This window comes from Drosophila guanche, unplaced genomic scaffold (genome assembly GCF_900245975.1).
Source record: "Drosophila guanche unplaced genomic scaffold, DGUA_6, whole genome shotgun sequence".
NCBI lineage: Eukaryota > Metazoa > Arthropoda > Insecta > Diptera > Drosophilidae > Drosophila > Drosophila guanche.
This window is the reverse complement of record NW_022995743.1, coordinates 1,524,943-1,542,684: the sequence shown is the minus strand read 5'-3', so window position 1 is coordinate 1,542,684 and position 17,742 is coordinate 1,524,943. Positions and strand designations below refer to the sequence as shown.

The window sequence follows — 17,742 nt, the reverse complement described above, 5'->3', positions numbered from 1 at the left end:
TATTTAGCATATTATTTAATGGGGAACTCTCTCAGCTGGAAACTTGTTTGGAAATGCATATTATGAGTATTTTACTGCAGCTTAGGATCCGCATCCTTAGCCGTATCGTTGCACTTATTCCACTCTGATGGCTCCTCTGTGTTGAGAGTGAATTTTGCAACTCGAAAGTTATGAAGGAGCGCTGAGAGAGGCTGTCCTGCATTGCCCCTGCCCTGCTCCACCTTTCTCCATCCGTTCTCATAAATATTTCACCAACAGTCGCGCCCTTAGGAGTGCTCCACTCTCGACTCTGCTGCTCGCCACTGCCAGGGAAAACACTTGAGCTAAGGCTGCTGCTGCTGCCACTGCCACTGCTGTTGCTGCTGTTGCACCTTCAGAAAGTGACCCAGACTCTGGCAACGAATTATTACAAGTGCCACAGGAGGCAGGGCGACAAAGAGGTGCACCTACACATATGACAGAGTCTAGCTTGCCTCTTGCCTATGCAAACAAAAAAAAAACACACACACACACACGCAGAGAGAAGTGTGGGGGAAACAGGACATCAATCACAAAAGAATTATGTTGGGGTAAACAAAAACATTTGTCATGAGTAGAAAGAGAAAGAGAGGCAGGAATCAGGAAGCAGCAGGACAGCAGGCAGCAGGCAGAGCGTTGAAGAGAGGTGCCAACGGATCGAGAGCATTATCTCGAAGCGGGGAAACGGGGGAGAAAGGGGAACGCTGCTGAATGTCAAAGTGGAAGCAGTCTGTGGGTTGGATCCTACTGCTGTTGGTCAGCTTGAAGCACACATAAATCTGTGGCAGCTCAGAAAAAGGTGTGCAAGGGCAGGGCAGGGCAGGGCAGGCACACACACACACACACACACAGAAGTTGCCGTTTAATCTGTTCCGTTTATGCTGCCTCCGTCACGCCTCCCACGCCCCTTGACTAGCACAAAGTCTAAATACTTGCTGGTAGTTATTAAACTTTATGCATTCGATGCACTTTGCCCTGCGACAGCGTCTTGGCTACCAAAAATTTGCATCTAAATGAGTTTGGCCCAAAGGCAAACGTATCGAAACTAAATATTTGCCAATGCCAGAAACAGGAGTGGCAGTGGCAGTGGCAAGTGGCAAGTGGCAAGTAGAGTAGAGTAGAGTCTGCAACAAGACGACAGGTTATTCTTACAGCTTATGCAACACTGCACACATGTACACAAACATTGTGGCAGCTGGGAGTCGAGCAGGCAGAGAGCTGAGAGCCGAAGTGTTGTGTCTCGACAGAGTGTGGCAGGAGTGTGGCAGGAGCAGTGGAACAACACTCGACTCCCGACTCCCGACTCACAGATACAACCCAGCAAGTGAAAGTAACTGCATGATCGTTTTTGCTTCATTGGAATAATTATAGTCTAGGGTGAAGCGTGCACAAATATATAAATATTTAATCCAGTTCTGGCGGGATCAATTTTGACCAGACATAGCCAAAATAGAAACTCTCAAACTCCCATTGGAATAGCCGAATGTTGTACTGGCCGAATATGAAGCCCTCAAACTGATACATCTTGTAGAGCCGGTAGAAGCCCTCGTGGACGTACTTGTTGTTCCACACCCAAATGCAGTGATTGGGAAAGAACCAGATGATCAGGTGCCTGTTCCGAATGTCCATGTCGCAGAACAAGTGAGTCGTGTGGAAGTCGTACGGTGTATCCACATACAGTTCACGCTTGCGGAGAATGTGCCTCACAACGGAGGGGCCGCCGGGGGCAGTGCCTTTACCAGTGGCAATCGCAGTGCTTTTACCAGTGGCAATCGCAGTGCCTGTACCCGCGGCGGTGCCATTGCCAGCACTTCCTTCTGTTCCTGCTCCTGTTCCTGTTCGTGCCACAAGCATCGTGGACTCCGGTCCGGTCAGCGCAGTGGAGTTGCTTTTGCCCCTGGTTGAACCCACAGCGATGGCTGCCCCTCTGGCTGTACCAGGCTCGTGCCTCATGCCGCTGCCAGTTGGAATCTTCATCTTCTGCTCGACTGATAATGGCAGCGTCTCGTGGGCTGGCAAACTTCGTGCATATCCTCTACTCGAGAGCTGTGACTGTGGCAAGTTAAAAGCGGATACATCAGAGTCCACAGACTCCACTTACCACCACAAGTAGAGCCGCCCACAGGCAATGCACCAGAAAATGAAGCCGCATTTCAACAACAAAGTGACAAAATACAAAACAAAAATCCTTCGAATAAATCTATAACTTATACAATTTTGATAGATACTTTTTTTTTTGTTTGGTGTGTCTAATACAAGTTCCAATAAAGTAATGAACAACAACACGAATTTTGACAACAATTTCCACAAAGATTCATTTCAATTGAGGCCAAAAATGGTATTCAAAAATGAGTCAAAAATGGAGTTCAGTTGAGTCCCAAAATATATTCGAGTGCAAAAAAAGTTCAAAAATGAAACAAAAAATGGGTCCAAAAATAGAGTCCAAAGTGCTCAAATGTTTTTGCTGATTGCTTTCCTCTAAAGTCAATTATTTGTATATTTATTTATCGAAAAATGCACCTTGCCCCCACACAAGCTAAGACTCAAAAGGGGGGTTGGGTGGCTGCGTCACCGTTGCGCCTGTCTCGTCTTTCGTGTTGCATTCATTTGGCGACGGCGACGGGGCTGCTGCACTGCCTTGATTTCCGTTTTGCCGTTATGTGAGAGTGCAACTTGAGCCGCCACTTGCACCCGCCTCAAGTGTGTGTGTGTGTGTGTGTGTGTGTGTGGGTGAGTGGAAAACTAAACTGTTGCCATGTGACAAGTGGCAGCTTGACTACAGAAGCAACAGCAAGAGCAACATCAACGTCAGCATCAATGACGCTTTGTGCGGCACTTTGCAGCACACACATATGCACCTGGCGCATGCTGCACGAAAGAAAGGCAGCAGCAACCAGCAGCAGCACTTGACTCTTGTTGTTGCAAGTTAAAAACTGTAGAAAGCGCACTCGAAAATTGCCACAAAAAGTGCTGCAAGCGAGCCCAAGCCAGCCCAGTCAAGCGGCAGCACTCAAGTAATGAGTGTTGTTCTTCTGCCACACGCCACTCAGTCGGAGTTGCAGTCGCAGTCGCAGTTGCAGGTGGCTGGTGGCAGGGGTTAAGGGGAACAAAGGGTTACCTTAAGCGCTGCGGAATTGAATACACAATATGCCAGACGCCTGGGGTCAAAGGTGAAGTCATGGACCCCACAATTCAAAAGGGTAAAAAGAATCGGATTATGAAGCTCAAAAGCGATACAATAAAAAGGCAGCAGAAAAAAGAGGAGCAAATAAGGAGACAAAAAGAAAGAGATAGCAAGAGACAGAGAGAGAGAGAGAAGAGCGAAAAGAGCGAGAATAAGCATCCATAAGACGATTGAGTTTCCTCTAAGTATTGCTTTTTGCTTTTCCTTGTTGCAATTTTCAATGCAACTCAACAATTGAAAATCATTTCGAAACCTTACAAAAGCCATACAAAATAAATTGATTTCTCACTCTCTCTCGCTCTCGCTCTCGGTCTGTCTTTGGGCAGCTGTCTCCCTTGCTCTCGCTGTTGCTGCTGCCATGAGATTTGATATAAAACAACGCGTGGCAGCGCTGATACTTGATACATTTATATGGAACATTAATTGCTACACCAAGGGGTCACCTTTGACCCACTTAACAGTTGTGCGAAGGCCCGCAAACTTCCAGGACATTAAGTTTTATGCATTGGCTTAACTTATTTCCCGCCTTTTGCCTTCTCCCGCCACTTTTGTCTTTGTGTGTCTTTGCCTTCTCCTCTTTTTTTCTGTACGGACACAATTCAATTAGCAGTAAATCCTTATAAATAAGGATGCCCATACAAGCGCACAAAAAAGGGTAGGGGGGAAATCCACCCAGCCGTGGGCGGATTTATCTATTCTATTTTCTATTTTGTAATTTTTAATTTCGCAACTAATGCGATTATTCACGCCTCACGAATCTTCAATATAAAATGGGAAAGAGAAAGGACCCGGGGCAGGGGGAATGGCCACGGCCAGTGTGTTGTTAGCCCACGTTTAACACTCGGTTTATTTTTAGTTAACGTTACCCCCCTCCTCTTGGCGCATAAAGTAAAACTATTCCGCACACACACACACGAGAGGCAGCGGCGTGGGCACTGAGCTCAAACTTTAAGCTCTCCTCAACCATCGACAAAGCCAAAGCCAAAGCCAAAGCCTAAAAGGTGTGTCCGTCCAGAGATACATAAAAGTACATTTAAGAGCGGTATATACGAATATGGGCATACACTTTCAGCACTTTCTTTGGTTCAATAAAGAGAGGAACAAATTTTGTCTTAAAACTGATTAAATTTAGAGCGAAAAAATGATTACAAATCCGAGAAAGTCCCCGTAGATTTATGCACTTTCCTACAAGCTGATTTCACTCCAGAGGTTCCTTTCAATGAGCAACAATTATAATTATAGAAAATGAATTGGCAATTCTAGGTGCGAAATTTGTACCCTTTCAAGAGGAGTCTCCGTTGATTTTTAAGCTCAGAGCAGGAAAGCTTTTGTTTTCTTGGATAAAATTCGAGTCATTTGCAGTCTGTTTTCAAGGTTTCTACTTTCCATTCCAAAATTCAAACCAAAATAATATTTTTTTGTAAGATTTCAGTCTCTAATCTTCTTCATTTGAGTCACCGAATCAATGGACACCGTGTGGATGTCCCGTCTTTCTGGCGGCAGTGCACACAATTGTCACCGAGGTAGGGCAGCGAGGCGTGAAAATCGCACGGAAAGTTGTTAAAAAATAACCAGAGAGAAAGTCCGTTTCGTTGTGGTCCTTTTGGCAGATAGTTTCATACTCCGCTCTGGGCATAGACGCGGAGCGGGACGAGTGTCAAGTCATCAACGTCGTCCTGGAGTGGAACTTAAAGCTCTGCTTCGTGCGCATTTATAGTTATGAGTGCTTAAAGGGCGTGAGGAGGGCGGCGGAGGGTGGTGCATTCCACACTTAACATTTAATTAAAAATTTTGTAATTACCAACGGGCGAGGCAAAGGGCAGGGGGATGAGAGTGTGGAGCGGGCTGGGAGTAGAGTTTGTCTTGGCTTTGCCGCTGCATCTCCATCTCCATCTCTCTCTCTCTCGTTCTCTGTTTATTTTGCAGCAGTTCACACTTCAGTGGCTCCCAGAACAAACGCCCCACCGCCTCCTCCGGTAACTGTTATTGCAATGAACTCTTGGCAGCTGGCTTGGTCTGCTCCAGCAGAAGACAGCATCCTGCCACTGTCTCTGCCACTGCCTTCGCCTTGGTCTCCATTTCGTACTAATTGATAAATGTAAACTGCTTTAGTGTGTCCTTTTGTCCCCCGAAATGGACCTGCCGCTGGGGCTGCAACCTGAAGAAGACACCTGCCACCGTCCCCTCCCCACCTTTGAAATTTTGACCAATTAATTTGTTGCATTATCCATTGTTTCAGACGCTGCAGGGCACTGCAGGGCCATCTCTCTCTCTCTCTCTCTCTCTCTCGCTGTCTCTCTGTCTGCTCCCTGGATGCCAGGTGCCACACATGACTGTGTGTGTGTGTGTGTGTGAGGGCGTGGCTCTGCCATCAAAGTGCATGCAAAATACGTGACATGCATATTGGAAAGTCGTCGGACTATTTATTTTTATTACACAAAAAACAAACAAAAAAAAAACAAAGGGGAAGCAGCGCCAACTTTGGTTTTTGCGTGTGGCACAACTTTGTCATGAAGTTTTTGGTGGCAGAAAAGTAAACTTCTCGCTAAGCTAAAGCTATGTTTATTATAATATCATCCAAAGACATTAAATTAGATGAAATATGCGTTGGAACCAGCACAAGGGAGCGGCAGTAAAGGAGAACACTGAAAATAAGTGGAAGCAAAATAAGTTGCAATAAAGTCTACCCGAGGTGGAGTGTTTCTGCGTAGATTTATGATGTTTAAATAAGAAGCTTAAGACCCTCTAGAGAGCCTTTCAATGGAAAAATATATTATAAGCACTCTCCAGCAGCAACGGTTGCCCCCAAATGACAAACAAATGCCAAAAAAAAACCAATGAACTTTCAGTTCATATTCCTCTCTAATTAGCATTGGACCTATACCCAGAGAGGGATGTCTAAAGTGTCTACCTTATTTCCCTGATAAGTTGATGGATGCGATGGAAATGCATTGGAAATGAACGCACACAGAGTGGGCAGAGGACACAGTTTAGCACCTCCCATAGATGACCATTTAAATGCAATTTCCACAGCACACATATTTGCACTGTTGGCCCCAGGCCAAAATATGCACCAAAACATAGGAAAATTCTTGTGGCAAAGCAAGGCCGTAAATAAACGAAGGCAAGTGGAAGCCAGAGGAAGAGAGAGAGAGAGAGAGAGCGAAAAGCCTCCCTGCCGAGTATTTCTTGGAATTTTCATTTGTTGTCTAGAGTTTTTCGCATGGTTACAAATTCCACGGCACACCCAACGCATCGCGTGCGCCCCTTTTGGCTGTCAGCTCCAATTTGTCGCCACTCGTGCCGCAGTTGTCGCTTCATTTTCGGGCAGCGAGACGGCAAAAGAGTTGCACAAATATTCACACGCTACCTACACGTTGACAGGCAAATTTTATGCGAAATTTTTCACTGCGTATAAAAACGCAAAAAAGAAAAGCAGGGAAAAAAGTGCAATTGCTGCAGAGTGGAAAATGAGAAGGGAAATGCAGAGTTTTGAGTGGGAAAATGAATGACCCTCAATCAATCATTCGTGACTAAACCGCCCAATGGGATGCCGGCGAGAGATTGTGTTTTCTATATAGTTCGAAATAGATTTCCGCAGCCGCCACACAATTAAATGCACGAGAGTTTCAGGTTTTTGCTTTTTGTTCGCCCGCTAACGAGTTTCCTCCCTAGAAGCTAATTAGTTGGCTTCGCGATTGTAAAGATAAGAGTCGTATATATAGCCAGAGATCTGGTTAAACCCAACAAGTAGTTGCTCGCCCTGAGCCAACGAGTCAAAATGTTGCATTGTACGGCGATCGTTGTTGTGGCACTGCTGCTGGCGGTTGCTCCACTCACGGAGGTACGTCTGGCTGGCTGCCAGTAATAGTAATACAATAAATTGCTCTAAAAACCAACTCCTTTAGTGCCTGCCTGGTGCGCTGGATGAGTCCGCTTTGGTCGACGATTGCCTCACCACGAATAACATCAGCCAAGTCGAGTTCCAGTCACGCATCAACATGAGCAGCTCCGAGGAGGATCTCGAGAATTTGGATAGGAAATACAAGTGCTTTGCCCACTGTTTGGCCACCAAGGCAAACATTCTGGACAGTGCCGGGCTGGTGGATGTGGCCAAGATCGATGCGATGGAGCCGCTAAGCGATGAACATCGCCAGGCACTGGACAGCTGCAAGCGGACGCACGATGAGCAGGCCCAGGCGGATGCCTGTGAATATGCCTTTAGCATATTGCTCTGTGTATCGGATCATTTGGAGGGCAGCGATGAGTCAGCAGGGGTGGAGGGAGCGGCACAGTCAGAGAGCAATGAATAATCATTTATGGAACTGGTTTTGAGCAAAAGCAAAAGTGTTTTTTTCTATTGTAAATCTAGACTGCAGTTCAGTTCCACTTTCCACTTTAGCCATGTGCCCCAGCAGTCAGCTCGCATTGATCTTGGCCCTCAGCTTAGGCCTCGCTCAGGTGGGAATTCATGAATATCTCTAGCTAAATCCCTGACTGAGTCTGCCAACAGGGCCGCCATCCCTTCACCTTTCTGAGGAGTACGAAACGTTTGAGAGCGACGAGAATCTCGGGCACTTGCTGAACGAAGCGCAAGTGGAGCTCAAGTACAAGCTCAAGTGCAACATTCGCTGTCAGCTGCTGAGGCAGCCACCCACTGCCCAGTGGCTCGATGCAGCGGGTCGCATGGAGCTGCAGCTGCTGAATGCCACGGGGGAGACGGCACTGAAGATTAGCAGCTGCATGGAGGCTGCCGATGCAGAGCCCTGAGCCAAGGCGGATCATTCCGTCATCGATTATGAGGAGGAGGAGCAGCAGGAGCAGCAGGAGGAGGAGGAGTACATGGACATCCCCGAGGGTAGCTCCGACCTATAGCAGTCGCCAAAAAGTGGACAGTAATTAATAAGCGCAGGGTGGGGTTAAGGGTCGTTTGATTTGCATAATTAAATGGAATTGCAGGCCAGCGAATCTGGCATCAAATTAATTACATTTTCCAATCCCCGTGGTGCAGGGTGGGAGACTTGAGATTGATTTACTTTATATCTATTAGATACATGTGGCATTTATCTAGTTACAGCTCCTTCTCCTAATCGATCGCTGGCTGCTGGCACTCCTCTGCTGTGGGGCTGCAGGAAAAAACATATTTCCTTACACAATGCGATTCCGTTACAGTTTTCCACGCGCTTTTCCCCCTCACTCTCGAGGATTTGTTTGTTTCTTTTTTTCTTTCTGTGTTTCTGTGTTTCTGTTTCTTTTGTGCCCGCAGCAGGCGGCAGAATGCAACGGAAGTTGTCATGTTGCATTGTTGCAAGCTGCTGCCACTGCTATTGTTACTGTTACACGGGAGGTGTGGAAAGAAAAGACGAGCCGCACACTTGACTGGCTCTGACGCTTACCTTCCCTTCCCTTCACTTCCCTTCCCCTTTTCGATTGTGTCAGTTCAACTTTTTCCGCTTTCCACACACACACACACAGACACAGACAGACACACACTTCCCGAAAGGCGTGGCACATTAGTGGGGCAGGCAGACGAAAAATAAAAAAAAAGGAGATCCCATGATTGTCAACACGCAGCAACGATTCCGCGCTGCCACCTCGTACGCCGCCACAGCAGCGGCAGCACCGACTATGGGGCGTATGAGTAATATGTCTGGCTCCTGTTTCTGAATCCTGGCGCTGGCCCTAGCGCTGGCTCTGCCTCTGGCTCCTCTGCCATGTCAACATGCAAAACAACAATGGGGCGGAAGTGCATTGTAAACGTGGCATGAACCCCATATTGAGCACAGCACCCCCCCGTGAGTGCAGCAAGAACGTGGCTCTGGGGCTGCAGCTCTCTCTCTCTCTCTCTCTCTCTCTCTGTCGCTCACTGTGGACTGTGGTTGCAATTATAATTTTGTAAATCGACGGATGTTCGGGAAAAACATACGTGCAAATCGTTTGCTGTGCAACCCAAACAACAAGGAACACAACGCACGAACAAGCAAAGAAAAAAGAGCGCAGCAGCAGCCCTCAGGCCAATGAGAAAATGTTCAGCGAAAATTGCGAAAAAAAATGCGACACAGCCGCAGGGGCAGCACAAGAGTTGAGGGAAATTATGCCAAAATGTTGCACATTGTAAATCAAAATATAAACAAAATATGTAACAAAATCTCATAATGTAAAAGAGAACAACAAACCACTCACCGGCAAAAGTAATTTTTAGAAGCGATTTCTTCAACGCTGAAATTATAAGAAATAAAAGCAGTAAGCAATAAATAATACTAAGTAATATTATAAATAAATAACAAGTAAATATCATGCTAAAGTTCTTTAGGGATCAGTCAATAGTCGAGCCAAAAATTGGTATGAGCTGAAGCTTCCACCATATTTTTGGTTTATTTAAAAAAAATAATTTGTTTTTCTGTTTTTTATGTACACTGCTATCAACTCTGGAGGTGGTAGTATTATATGCTTTAATTTAGTACCCTGTTTTACTAGTTTTAACAGCGCTCTGCCTTGCCGTTCCCAAATGAAAACAAAGAAAAAATAAAATAAATCAAATTTTTGAACAATAAAAATATTTATAACTATTTTTGTGCATATTCTGTGCTGTAATTTTGCACCTCTTTGGGGCCTTTTTTAGGGGAAACTTTCGTATTTTTAGTTAATATTTTGCATTGACTTTGCATTATTCACAGGCATTGCCCGAAAGCAGATCCCTAACGAAATCCCTGGAATAAAAGAAAAAACTTCTTAACAAGCTCTCCCGAATGCCGCACACACACACACACACACACACACACGTGTAAGCTTGTATCTGTATCTGTGTATATCTAGAAGCAATTTTCTTTTATGCACATACACGCAAGTATTTTCCGATGAAAAGTTTTCGCTTCATATTTTTCGCTGGCACCAAACAAAAGCAGCTGCTGCAAGTGCACCACCCTCCAAGGCAATGTGGCACCCTCATGTGGCAATCTAATCACGCGGCACTAGCACGCCTCCCCCTCAGGTCACAGCACACACACACACACACACACACATACTCGTACACGTGTCAGAAATTAAATTCAAGGGAGAAAACTTACACTGTGCTGCATAGTCGCGTACTTTGGGCCAGCAACTGCCAATAAAGTGCCGCGAAACGAGCAAAAACTGGCGAAAAAAAAGCAGAAGGAGAAGAAGCTCAACTTTTGCCCTGCTGGAGAAGGATAAGGAGAAGGAGAAGGGGGTTCCCGCTGCAAAGCGTTTCAGCTTGAGCTTCAGGTTCAGTTTCACAGTTGCTGCTTGAGCTTATGCTCGGGTCCTGGCTGTTGCATCGACAAGCTGCCTGCCTGTCCCTCTTCCCGGAGCCAAAAGAACGCTTATCAAAAGGCACACACACACACACACACACACACCCAAGGCACTGACATGCATTCAAAGTAGTTGACACGGGGGGAAGTGAGGTGCAAGCCGGAATGCCAAAGGGTGGAAAATTCACGGGTAAGTTTTCAGGGCGGGGTGGGGAAAAGCAAAGACAAGGCGCCAAAGCGAAACGCGTAAGTTTTTTCTTCACAGAACCAAAAAATTCCCTCTTGTTGCAAGTTCTGCATATGACTGCAGGCACGTTTCTATCTCTCTCTCTCTCTCACTCTCTCTCGGAGCTGGAGCTGGAGCGGGGGGTGACTGTAAGTTGATTTATGCCACTTTGTATACCCTTTTGCAGCATGCGTGTGTGTGTGTGTGTGTGTGTGTGTGTGTGTGTCTGTTGCATAAATGATTTATGGCCAACTCCCGCGACAGTTTCGTTTCGCTTTCGTTTGCAGAGTGTGCCATAACAGGGGGGTTGGTGGAGGTGACTGCCACAGAGATGGGCGCCAGCAGGAGAGACAAAAGACACTGGCAAATGGCAACACTGTGGCATAATAAATAATTATAATTGTTGTGGCTTCTTCACTGCCTTCATGGATACCCTTTCCCATCCAGAGAGTGCGCCATGGAGGTGTTTCATCCTCTGTGATTACCAGCCAGAGTTTCCTTCATGCAGCACAGCCTTCCATGCAACGCTTGGACATTCCCCCAAGTGTGACCCATTAATGCACTTAATAAATATTTAATCCACGCGCGGCATGACAGACAGACAGAGAGTCCATGGAAATGCGCGCGTAATTGAAACTTTATTCAGGCGCGTTCGAAAAAACCCTCCCCCAACAGCAGCAGGTGGCAGCTGAAGCCAAAGGACATCCACTGATAATGTGTCAATTATGGGGGGACCCCACTTGAGCCAAAATTGAAGCCCAAACTCCCCTCCGTGGGCCTGGCACTTGCTACACAAAACTTTGCAGCTTCCTGCTCGAGCCAAGCCGAAAAATCTTCTTCCTGTTCGCCTTGGCACCGAGAGAGAGAGAGTTTCGAAAGCGAAACAGGAAACGGGAAGTGCGCCTCGTGCAGCATTTGTGGCAGCCACATGAAACAGAAAGATGAAACGGCCGAAAGGCCTGGCCTGGCAAATGGAACTGTTTGACGCGTTAAAAATTGTCACAAAGTGTAAATAGAAAATGGGAAAAGACAATTTAAAACCCACAGAGAGGGCGAGCAGAGCAGAGATTTAATTGAATGTTTTGGGAGCCTCTACAAAAATAGTAGAGCCAGAGAGAGAGGGAGAGGGAGAGGGAGAGGTACCGTGTTTTCATCATAAATATTTTTGGGTAAATCTTTTTGGCCCATAAATCATGTCACTTGAATTGCATGCATAATTTGTGCAGTTCACAAGTTTTTTGGTTAGAAAAATATCATGTATCCTGGCTGCATCCTGCATCCAAATACTCAACTCTCAATTGCCTTTCCACAGAGAGTAACTATAACCCACAGCAACACAGCAACACAGCAAAAATAGGAAAAATAAGCAATCCAATCGAACATTTCGAATTTTCTTACTCCGGCCTTTTCCCTCAATGACTTTTGTTTATTTGCAAATATTGAATCTTGGAAACGGAAAGTGAAAGATTTTTGGCAAAATCAATTGCATTTCTGGACACAATTTTGTAATTGAAAAACTAAAATTGCATTTCCTTGTAGCAAGTTTTGGGGACACTCCGAAAACATTTTCGTTTGCTGCTTTTCGGGTGTACAAATGGGCTTCAAATAGAAAGGGGAAAGGCTGAAAATATTTGCCATAGATCCATCCATCCATGTATGTAGTTGTTCATTTGGTAGTTCAGCCCTGTCCCTGCCCCTGCCCCTGCCCCTGCCCCTGGTGTATCCCTTTTTGAACTTAAATATGCCCTTTGATGGTGCGTCGCTACACCTCTGTCTATAAATATTACGAACCCCCCACCCCCCCCGTAGCATATTTAATACAAAAACCAATAAACGTTAAAAGCATTTTTGGGTTGATGGCGGGATAGGGTAGGGCCATAAGCCATCTGCCAATCCCGGGTTGACCCCAAAAACCAAGGGCTCAAACCACGAATCTCACTGCCGGGGCTCGGGCGAGGGTTTCGGCCTTCTGTGCGTGCGCTTGCTTCCTCAGTGCGCTTCATTAAATGCATTTAAATGTGTGTTTCATCATAATTATGCAATATGCAAACATGACTCTGGACAGTGGCAGTGCCAGTCCCCTCTTTGCTCCTCTCTGTGCACCCCTGCCGTATGGCCATGTCGTGGGTTTTCCGGCAGCTTAAGTGCTTTAATGGCTTTAATTATGTTGCATGCAATTATTGTCGCATGTCGCATGTCGCTCGTGTCCTGTGTGGCACTCCCCTTGTGCAGCCAATGATCATTAACGGCAGCAACATCATTCTGCTGCTGCCCCAGCATGCAAATGCAACACAAAAATTATTTAATTAATAAGTGAAAACCAGAATGGATGGCAGAGCCTACAGCTTCAGTTTGATGCATGTATGTACGTATTTATGTATGCATTTATGTATGGCATGTACATACATACATACGGCTGCTTCTGAGCATAAAATTCAATCGCTAAATTATGCAAATATGCCGCAACTGCGACAATCGGAGAAACGCCGGAACGGAATGCAAAGGCAGGGCAACCACCAACTCCATATGCAGCACGTTACGTATACGCAATGCTGGCTGGACCCATACCAGACATATGTGTGCCTGTGTTGTGTGTGCGTAAAGAGGTCGCCGAGTTCATCGATGACGATTTTACTGCAATTCCGCTGCTGCTGTCGTCCGTTTTGCCTAGTTTTTGGCGCAGTTGCAAAAGCGACCAAAAAAAAAACGCACTCAAAAAAGGATACACACGTGCAACGAATAGGGTATACCCTCGAATAATTCTGGGAAAATATTTTATGTTTCTAGGAAATATTCTAGCTACAAAAAAAACTCCAAATGGGAGGAAATTTGTTGCGAAAATCAGCTGTCGATACGCAGCTTTTCCATCTACCAATACAGGGTATTAAAAGTGCACAGAGGGGCAGGCAACGTGCGAGGAGCACAGAGCATGAGCGCTGCAGAGGGGCAGGCAGCCCAAAAAGTCAAGCCACAACAACCAGCAACAAAGTCATGGCGTGTCCTCGGAATTTTTGGTTGCTGCCGCTGCCGCTGCCGCTGCCCCACACCACACCTCACCTCACCTCCTGCCATGGCCTATTTGCTGGGGTGCCCGCCCCTCTTTCTGCTTCGCTTAGCCGTCACACGGGGCCGCAGTTTCTTTCTTGTATTCGTTTTTTTTCCCCCGATGCTGCGGACGTGACAAACGCAATCAGCGTCAGGTCGTCAGGTCGTCACTCGTCAGTCATATGTGTAAAAATGTTTTCCGCCTTTATGGCCAATGCTTGTGGCTGCCTTTTTTGCATGGAAATTGCTTCAAAGAGAGACAGAGACAGAGACAGAGGGAGTGAGGCAACAGCTGTGGCAAAGTCGTTGGTGTGGGGCATAGCTATGATGATCTGCGGCAACGCCGAAAAACCAACGATTCAGTGTGATTAAGGAGCATTTGTAGTTCCATGGCTTTGTAGATCCTTTGAGGGCAGCTCACACTCTCTCTTCCTGCACATCTGTTAAGCACACAATCATTCCTTACCCTCTCGTTTGTCATCACACCATTAAGCCGGCCATTCAGGCGTAACCCAATTGCCACTTCCATTCCAGCAAATATCACTTAAGTTTTCGACTGCTTTCTACACTCAAGCCCAACCCTTCCTGTGCTTAACCCTTCCCCCCATTCAGATAGAGCCCTGCCCTGCCTTTTTTGGCCACAGAAGTCGCACAGAAGTGAGTTAATTAAAGTTGTACAGGAAAGGAGCATAAGCCTGGCCGAAAGGCTCTTTCTCACATATGCAGCAGCGGGGACACCAGAGAACAGAGCAAAAGCAAAAGGCCAAAACAAATTGCCAAAGTCAAAAGAACAGCAGCAGCAGCAGCAGCAGCAGCAGCAGCACCAAACAGAGGTCCTTTTTTTTGGGGGGCCAAATGGCAATTTATAAAATCCTTTCAAGTGTCGAAAATCAGTAATTGTAGTCAAAGTGCAAATTGATTGCCACTCGCTCTCCTCTCTCTCTCACACTCTTTCTCTCTCTCGCTCTCTCGCTCCATGGCTGTCTCCATCTGTACATTGCCGGGAAATCAGTGTGTGGCAGAGGCAGTCAGGCGGCAGTGGCAGCAGCGGCAGACCCATGTTTTATTGAGTGTAATTTGTAGTTGCAAATTAATGGCCTCACTTCTCTTTTAATTAAAATGCAACAAAAAGAGAAGTAGAAGACAGGAGAGCGACAGGGCTGACACGAATAAAGGATACGCTGCAGGTGCTGGCAACTGGCAAACGAAATCCAACAGAAAGTTACACAAAAAATTAGGCAAGCAATCTACGTCTAACGCTGGAAATCGATGAAATGTCACCTTTGTATCGATCAATTACAGCAGTAATCGATCAATTATCGCAGAAGATCGCAAGTAATCGCTCAGCCAAGCTACCAATCGATAAATTACGCCCACAATCGATATGTCCCTGTGAATCCCCATTCTCTTTTGTCCAAAAATGATAAACATTTCCTTCAAACAAGCTGCACAACAGCATCCAGCGACTCTGGCTCTCTCTCTCTCTCTCTGCCCTCACCAGCAACAACGAGGACATCATAATAAATTTGCTGTGGAATTTCGTGCAGCTGTACACAATTTCTAGTGCTAAGGACACACTCCTTTTTGGTTCTTTTCGGTTCGTTTGGTGTGAGTCTGAGGTTTTCCCTGGAGGTACGTTCGTTCAGGCTAAGTAACTGGGTTGCCAGGACTTTGTGTGTGGGTCGAGTGGAGTGGAGTGGAGTGGGAGCGAGACAGTGACAGCTCCATCTGTATAAAGCAGTGTCTTATGCTGTGACTGCGTTACACCCGCCGTTTCCATGGCTTTGTGTCTGCCTTCCATTGCATGCCTCTTAAGCAAAAAGACTTCATAAACACAGGTGCAGCTAAGCAGGACACAGGATCTCCTCCATCAAGTTGCATTCCACAGCTGCGCTGCTGCACTGCCTGTTGCATGGCAAACTCCGCTTTGAGCGGATGCAACAACCGACAAAAGTTTTGAATAAATTTGCGCCATTTGCCGGCAGAACGAGCGCAGGACGAGAGCATCATCAATTTTGGTTTGAGCGAGACTCATCAATAAAACATAACAGCCGGAGCAAATGGAGACACATGCAACATGCAGTCCCCATGCAGTCTCTGGCTACTGCCTGCTGCCTGCTGCAACTGCAACGATAAGAGCCGCAAACAGAAGCAACGGCAGCTAATTTTGTGAGTGGGTGAAAAAGCTAGAAACTTTAATGCTGACACTTGAGGAAGGAAAACTTCGACTGCCCCTGAGCCAGCACTTTGTGGGGGGCGCAGGGGCAGGGACTAAAGGGGACAGCGTAAAGGACACGCTCTGACAGTTTGACTTTAAGCTGGAAATGCTTTTGGGCCGTCTGGCAACCTTCGACACAAGCCAAAACGACGACACTCTCAGAGAGGTTGCCACACGACGCCCGCTGCCTGCTTATCTGACTCTTCGATGCCGCCGCTTCCTGCCCTGCCATGCCCCTCCACCCCCTCTGATTTCGAGAAGGTGCAGTGGAAACTTTTTGGCAGCATCGAATGTGTTTTTTTTTTCTGCTCGCCTGTCAACACTCTCTCTGGGTTCGGGGTTCAAGCCAAAAAGCAGCTTGGCTTTTGGCCCGCTGCCACGAGGACACTCCCGGACGGCTGCTATCGGATGAACTGTGCAACTTTATTACTCATTTCTCTCACGGGTCTGTGGTGTAGGCAGTGAGGATCATGGGTATCTGCAGTATCTTGACCAGATAACCGACGGCACCCATCACAAGGATGCCCGCACCGACGGCAATGGCTGTGCGCTTGAACTCACGACGATCGGGCTTGTGGCAGCGCTTGTAGAAGCGAATTCCATCCTTAACGAATCCCATTGTGGGCAGCAGCACGGAATCAAACATGGGACGGCAGCCGGGTGCCCAAGACATTTTCTGCAGCTCCTTGAGCATATTGTCAACGAAACTAAAGGCGGGACAAGGCAATGATCTCTATGGCTCTCTCTTGGTGGCACGTACCCATGATTCTGCTTGTGCCGCTGGCGACGACGCTGCTGAAAACGATCCATTTGTGGGATTAATTAGTAATTTAAATTTGGTTACTAGGAAACTAAAAAACTCTGAAATTTGTTGTGTGTTGTGTTTGCTAGCATTTGTTTTTGTTTACTGAATGATTGAGAGCCAATCTGCGGCCTACTCGGATCTGAAGTTCCCTCTCCTTCGCTCGCTCTCTGTACTCTCTCGCTCTTGCCCACACATGCGAGCGACTCTGCCTCGAGGCTTACACACATAATCAAAGTTTATGCAAACTGTTTGCCCCACAAACTACGACGAGTACGAGCATTTGCGAGAATGCTTTTGTCTGCCACTTTTGTGCTTGTACTGCAAATGGCAGGAGGCACAGGACAGTGGCTGGGGCAGGGGCTGCCTAAATGCTGCAATTTGTTTCACTGCCGAATCGTTGGCTGTCTTCACTTGAAGCTTAACTAAATGCAAAGGGAGTCAGTCGACGTAGTCCGAAAATGTTACCCCAAAAGAGACTAAGCCAACAATGGTCAGGCACATCCTCTCCATCTCTATTCCTGATCCCCACCCCTTGCCACCCTCTGCTGCTGCTTGCTGTTGCTACGATTTGACAGCGCCTTGGCTTCCAGAGTATCCCCAGGACAATTCACTGCTAAATTGGTAGACAAAACTGTGTGCCCCTGTGTCTGTCTCTTAGCTTCCGTTGTTGCTCCAACTGCTCCTCCTGCTTCCCTCCCCTTGTGGCCTGTAGGTTGTGCTTTATGATTGTCTGTGTGTGTGTGTGTGTGTGCCTGACGCTTCATCCATTCAGATTGAAAAATGTTAAAAAATTGCTTTTAAATGCCGCAAAATACAATTTATTATTCAGCAGAGGCAAACGCCAAACACTGACGGTGGCACACACACACAATGTGCACCCAGGGACGTGGGCCAGATGGGCAGGCTGGAGCATGGGGCACAGCATTCAGCTCTGGTGCGTAGCAAAAAGCTCAACAGTGCCGAATGCTTGGG

The 17,742-nt window shown here is 46.8% G+C and overlaps 4 protein-coding genes across 5 annotated transcripts; 2 read left to right on the top strand and 2 right to left on the bottom strand.

The window, feature by feature from the left end:
• Window positions 1-1,398: 1,398 nt before the first annotated feature.
• LOC117584550 lies at window positions 1,399-2,281 on the bottom strand. 2 transcript variants are annotated; one of them, XM_034273507.1, is made up of 2 exons: window positions 2,120-2,281; window positions 1,399-2,070 (listed from the first exon to the last, which is right to left on the bottom strand). In XM_034273507.1, the coding sequence occupies exons 1-2, from the start codon at window positions 2,168-2,170 to the stop codon at window positions 1,423-1,425; spliced, it is 699 nt and encodes a 232-aa protein (XP_034129398.1). In that variant the 5' UTR covers window positions 2,171-2,281; the 3' UTR covers window positions 1,399-1,422. The 2 variants fall into 2 exon arrangements, with proteins under 2 accessions (XP_034129398.1, XP_034129406.1); XM_034273515.1 differs by having other exon boundaries at window positions 1,399-2,064; window positions 2,120-2,271.
• A 4,663-nt stretch (window positions 2,282-6,944) lies between these two features.
• LOC117582203 (general odorant-binding protein 57c) lies at window positions 6,945-7,538 on the top strand. The gene is made up of 2 exons (XM_034269814.1): window positions 6,945-7,046; window positions 7,111-7,538. Exons 1-2 carry the CDS (start codon window positions 6,984-6,986, stop codon window positions 7,513-7,515), a joined length of 468 nt encoding a protein of 155 aa, XP_034125705.1. The 5' UTR covers window positions 6,945-6,983; the 3' UTR covers window positions 7,516-7,538.
• A 161-nt stretch (window positions 7,539-7,699) lies between these two features.
• Window positions 7,700-8,182, top strand: LOC117582214 (general odorant-binding protein 57a-like; the record flags this gene model as incomplete). The annotated part of the gene is made up of 1 exon (XM_034269825.1): window positions 7,700-8,182. A coding segment is annotated over one exon (273 nt), but the record flags the coding sequence as incomplete, so codon positions are not given.
• An 8,182-nt stretch (window positions 8,183-16,364) lies between these two features.
• LOC117586502 (protein transport protein Sec61 subunit gamma-1) lies at window positions 16,365-16,855 on the bottom strand. Its single transcript, XM_034276627.1, has 2 exons — window positions 16,726-16,855; window positions 16,365-16,672 (listed from the first exon to the last, which is right to left on the bottom strand). The coding sequence occupies exons 1-2, from the start codon at window positions 16,773-16,775 to the stop codon at window positions 16,405-16,407; spliced, it is 318 nt and encodes a 105-aa protein (XP_034132518.1). The 5' UTR covers window positions 16,776-16,855; the 3' UTR covers window positions 16,365-16,404.
• Between the last annotated feature and the right edge of the window lie 887 nt (window positions 16,856-17,742).